Source organism: Erithacus rubecula, assembly GCF_903797595.1.
Source record: "Erithacus rubecula genome assembly, chromosome: 26".
Classification (NCBI taxonomy): domain Eukaryota; kingdom Metazoa; phylum Chordata; class Aves; order Passeriformes; family Muscicapidae; genus Erithacus; species Erithacus rubecula.
Genome location: NC_136678.1, coordinates 3,330,336 through 3,335,370, shown reverse-complemented (window position 1 = coordinate 3,335,370; position 5,035 = coordinate 3,330,336). Strand labels below are relative to the sequence as shown.

At 60.3% G+C, this 5,035-nt stretch overlaps 1 protein-coding gene across 1 annotated transcript; it reads right to left on the bottom strand.

Moving 5' to 3' along the window:
* Positions 1-823: 823 nt before the first annotated feature.
* Positions 824-4,696, bottom strand: LOC306812543 (small ribosomal subunit protein eS10). Its single transcript, XM_079327252.1, has 6 exons — positions 4,557-4,696; positions 3,918-4,067; positions 3,614-3,785; positions 1,651-1,728; positions 1,292-1,347; positions 824-910 (listed from the first exon to the last, which is right to left on the bottom strand). The coding sequence occupies exons 2-6, from the start codon at positions 4,065-4,067 to the stop codon at positions 869-871; spliced, it is 498 nt and encodes a 165-aa protein (XP_079183378.1). The 5' UTR covers positions 4,557-4,696; the 3' UTR covers positions 824-868.
* Positions 4,697-5,035: the final 339 nt, after the last annotated feature.

The following is a 5,035-nucleotide window of genomic DNA, read 5'->3' as shown; positions in this document are numbered from 1 at the left end:
TGCGCCACCGGCGCAGGCCGCGTTCGGGAATAAGGCGGGAGGCGTAGAGCGGCGGCGGCGGGCGCTCGGCCTTACGCAAACGGCGCAGGGGCCCGGCCGGCCGCGCGCACGTGGTCCCGCTGTGACAGCGGCTCCGCGGGGACAGCAGCGCCCGCACGCCCGCCCCGCGCCGCGCGGGGGCGCTGCGGCAGCGCCGGGCCCCCGCCCCGGGGACACCGCGCGCCCGTGTCCGTCCCCCCGGTGACATTCCGTGTGTGTGTGTGTGTGTCCACCCCGCCGGTGACACCGCAGGTCAGTGTCCATTCCCATTCCGGTGACACTCGGCTCCCCCCGCCGGTCACCGCGGCCATCCCGGGTCCGTTACCGATCGCTGTCACCGACTGCCGAGCGACACCTGGCGGGGGGCGGCGGCCACTGCGCCACTCGCCCCCACCAGGCGCTGCCCCAACCCCGCCCTCAGTCCCCGCAGGTGACAGCGCAGGTGACAGCGCAGCACTGCAGGACACGCGGACCTGCCCCACGCGGGCTGTGTCCCCATCAGAGGGCCACGGGCTGGCAAAGCTGAGCTCTCCCTCTGCACAACAGCTCAATCCCAGCCCAGCCCTGCTGCAGTGCTGGGAATCAGCTTGGCCCTGGGCAGACAGGAACGCTCCCACATTCCTCAGGACTCACCTCCACACCCCCTAAACTTGGAGAGTTCCATCACTAGAACCTGTATTTAATCACTCCCAAAGTGCTGTTCCAGATACCAAAGATGTGAGTCACGCTGTGCTTCGTGAGCTCTGTTTGTGCACTTCAGAGAGACACAGGCATGAACCCAGTGGCATTTTCACCTCTTTTATTATACACAAAACATGAGCACGAAGTTCTACTGCGGGGGCTGACCACGTCCACGACCAAATCCACCTCTCTGCAACAGCAAAAGGAGAGTGTGAGAAATCATGTCAAGCAATGACAGCAAGAACAAACATCAAAGCTCTTTCATGGTCAGGTCAGCCAGGTGAGTGCCACCAACATCACCTGGTTGAACCCATTCCAGCCAGCTCTGTGATCACACCTAAAATACTTATATTTTTGAAGTATAAAATCATGGATCTCCAAAGAGGCCAGCTTGCTCTCAAAGCTGTCACTTGTTTCTGTCCCACCACATCCTTTCCCCACAATGAGCAAGCTGCATGTGAAGGGTGAGAGTTTCCAGCCTCTCTGACACAGAGTCCTACAGGCAGGACCTTCCACCTTCTCCCATCAAAGCCTTCAACAAAGGAAGCAAATTTCAAATGGAAATACTCACGAACTGGAATTCCGTGGCTGCTCCAGCACCAGCCTCAGCCTTCTTGTCAGCACCAGCTGCAGAGAGAGGAGGAGTCAGTGCCCACAGAACCCCCTGCCCAGCACAGTGCTCCTGCCTGGGAGCAAAGTTTCCACCATCCCACAGAACTAAAGCTGGGGCTAAACACAACAAAGTGAAACAGCTTAAACTGAGCATGTTTGAGAGTTATTGAACCAAGCCCAGAAAAATCCCCAACTCAAGCAAACCTCCCATCTGAACTCTGCACATGCAGACTCTAAGCTATGCCCAAAGTTTCATCTTGCCCTTTTGTCCTTCAGAGGAGCCCTAGAGCTGTGCCAGGTGTCCCGGGGGGCACTCACGTGGCACGGCGCTGCGGCGGTACGTGTCCCGGTCAGCCTCGCCCCGCGTCAGCCGCGCCGGCCGCTCGCCCTCCAGACCTGCAGCACAGACACAGCCTCACACACTGCCCAGCTCTGCCAGGCACCCCCTGCTCCTCCTGCACCCCAAGGTGATCAACAGCAGCAGGGGTGCCAGCAGTGCTGCACCTGGGGCAGCTCAGCGACAATAAACCTAAGGAAAACAGTGATTTAGTACAGGAAACTTCACTTAAAGGGTGAAATCTGCTCAAGGGTTCCAGCTTGTGGCAGGGTGGAAGTTAAATGATGTGAGAAGTGGGGTTACAGCATCATCTCAACAGTCTTCTGGTCATCAAACTAGTGAACATTGTTAGTAAAAATCTCAGGAATACTGGGAATCTGCCATGTCCTACAAGCCTGTGCATAGATGAGTGACAAAGTGCAGGACAGAATTCTGACCCCATCCTGGAACAGCCACACTGCCAGTCCCCAAATCCCCCCACAAAACACCCTCATGACAGCAGAAGCAGATTATCTGTGGGATCTCAGATTAACAGCAGACAAAACACCTGCAGGAACACCCAGCCATGGTGGGACCACCACCTCTCAGGGACTGGGATGTGTCCCTGGAGCCACAGTCACCCCACTGAGGGGTGGCTGTGCCTGGCACATCCCAGTGTCCTCCTGCAGATCCCCAGGCATACAAAAACCCAATTCTTGTAGTAATTCTTTTACTGCACCACCTCTGTGGCTCCCAGGCTGCCTCAGGCAGGTCATCCATAACAAAAAAGAGCACCAAGTGCAGCCTTTCCAAATATCCCTGCCCAGATGGGGCTGAGGAGGGTTGCAGCACCAGGACAAGGCTGTGACACCACACACAACTCCTCCTGCACAAAACCCCAGCCAGCTGCCACCTCTCCCTCCCTTCCAGCAGGGATGCAGCTCCTTCAGCTCACTGGATAAACACAGCATGTAAAGAACAAATCTTGGAACATCTAAGCAACTCAGAGATCAAAGAAAGCAGCATCTTCCCAGTTTCTCTGCAATTCCTTCCTTTGAAACAGGTGATGCTCCCGTTTTGTTTGGCTCAGACACAAACTGCAGCAGCTGGGGATGAACTCTCAGCACTCCCTGGCCCCAGCTCTGGCTCCCAGTGTGGCTCAGAAGCAAAAAAGCACAACCCATGTGAGCCCCCAGAGCCAGAGCACATCTGGCTACACCCCCTGCACTCAGGGGTGTGAAAAATCAAGAGAAAATCAGAGCTGCAAGTCCAACACACAGAATCACAGAGCAGCTGGGGGCTGATCTGGAGATCATCCAGTTCAGCCCCTCTCAAGGCAGGGTCACTCAGAGCAGGTGACACTAGAACACGTCCAGGTGGGTTTGCAATGTTTCCAGAGGAGACTCCACACCCTTCCTGAGCAGCTGCTCCAGTGTTTTGCCACCCACAGGGAAAGTTCTTCCTCATGTTGAGGTGGAAGTTGCTGTATTTTAGTTTCTGGCCACTGTTCCTTGTCATTGGGCACCAAACAGAGTCTGGCAGTATCCTCTGCTACATCCCCTGCAGATACCTGTGGCTATTTGTCTCCACTCCAGACTAACCAGGCCCAGGTCTCTCAGCCTCTCCTCACAGAGAGATGCTCCAAACCCCTCAGCACTTTTGTGGGTTCTGCTGTTCCTCCACCACACATTTGCTGCTATCCTTTCACAACAAGCCCTGTTCCAGCAGCACCTTCAGTGTCTGTGGGGGAGGCAGAGTGGGACACACAGCCCTGGACAGTACCCCCACCACACCCCAATCTCAGCAGGCACTGTGAGCATGTCCCTGTGGATCCCAGCTCTCCCCATCCCTCTTGGGGCACAGCAGGTACAAAAGCCATAAACCCCAGCCACACTTCCTTGCTCTGTTGACAATTTTACAGCCAATCCCCCCCTCCCCAGCACCCCTGTGCCCAGCCCAGCTGACCTTTGGGCCGGGGTCTGCCGGTCTCGGGGCGGCTGCGGCGCAGCGTGGCCGGGACGATCTCGGGGGGCAGGTGCAGATAATCCCGCAGGTACTGGATGCCCTCGTTGGTCAGGTACCAGTAGAAGTGTCTCCAGGCAAACTGCTCCTTCACGTACCCCCGGGACTTGAGGGACTGCAGAGACAGCTCCCAGTTACTCCCAGTTAGAGCCGAGCCTCTCCCAGCTGCTCCAGCAGGGGAATGGGAACAATCCACATGCAGCACACCCCAAGGACCGACACCCCCAGTGCCCGCAGCCCCTCGCACCTGCATGGCTTTCATCACGTGCAGGTTGGGCACGTTCTTGTCCACCAGCTCGGGGTGTTTGGGCATGTGCACGTCCTTCTTGGCCACCATCACCCCCTCCTTGAACAGCAGCTCATAGATGGCGATTCGGTTCTTCTTGGGCATCAACATCTGCAGAGAGCACAGGAAACAGGGCTCGGTGACGTTTGGGTACCAACACTGCACAGAACCCTGCTGGGTGACCCCAGCGCCCCCCGAGCTGCCCCGGGACGCTCTTCTCGGGGAAGGAAAACCGAGCAGCCGCAGCTTTTGCTCATTAAATCACCCCGCGCACCGCCCGGTGCCGGTCACAGCGGGACACGGGCACAGGCGGGGCAGGGCCGCGGCTCGGGGGAGCCTCTCGCCCCTCCGGCAGCCGGAGCCGAGAATTCCCCGGGCCCGGGGCGCGCGGGGCTCTCCGTGCTCGGGCATCACTGAACCCCCGCGGCAGCGCTGGGCCGGAAGGCCCCGGTGCCAAAGCTGCACCTCCGGTATCCCAATCCCAACCCCTCCCTCCCCGCCCAGCCGGGCCCGGAGCCCCGATGGCGGCGATGCCCCGCGGGAGGCTCCGGGCGGCGGGATGGCGGCGATGCGCGGCCGATGGCCCGAGCGCGGCCTCACCGTGGCGGCAGCGGCGGGGCCCGAGCGGAAAGGGCTGCGCGTGCGCCAGACCGCCGCTTCCGCCGTGCGAAAGGCCCCGAGCGGCGAGGGTGGCCGCGGCGCTGCCTGAGCGGAGCGCAGGCCCCCTCCCACCTGAGAACGGGCAGCCCGTTGTGGTGCCTGATGGGGTCAGCAGCCCCCCCTCCTCGTGCCACCCCGGCCGTGACACCCCCGCATGTCCCCAGCCGTGACACCCCCACATGTCCCCAGCCGTGTCACCCGCAGCTCCCCGCGGTGTCCTCGGGAGCGGGGCTGTAAAGCCCTGCCCGGGGTCCCGGAGAGCCAAGCGCTCGAGGCTCCCGGAGGCACCGCCGTTCTCTGTTCCCCAAAACACGCGCTGGGAGCCCGGAGTCCCCCGACCCCCATCTGAGGGCTCTCGTTCCGGGGGGTGGCACTGCAGCCGTGTCCCCCCAGCCTGGGTCTGTCCCGCCTTGTTCGGG

Coding starts and splice junctions, on each gene's coding strand:
- LOC306812543 (XM_079327252.1), bottom strand. CDS start 4,067: ATGTTGATGCCCAAGAAGAACCGAATCGCCATCTATGAGCTGCTGTTC. Junction 3,786..3,917: donor ACGTGATGAAAGCCATGCAG/GTGCGAGGGGCT, acceptor CTGTCTCTGCAG/TCCCTCAAGTCCCGGGGGTA. Junction 911..1,291: donor CAGCCACGGAATTCCAGTTC/GTGAGTATTTCC, acceptor TTGCTGTTGCAG/AGAGGTGGATTTGGTCGTGG.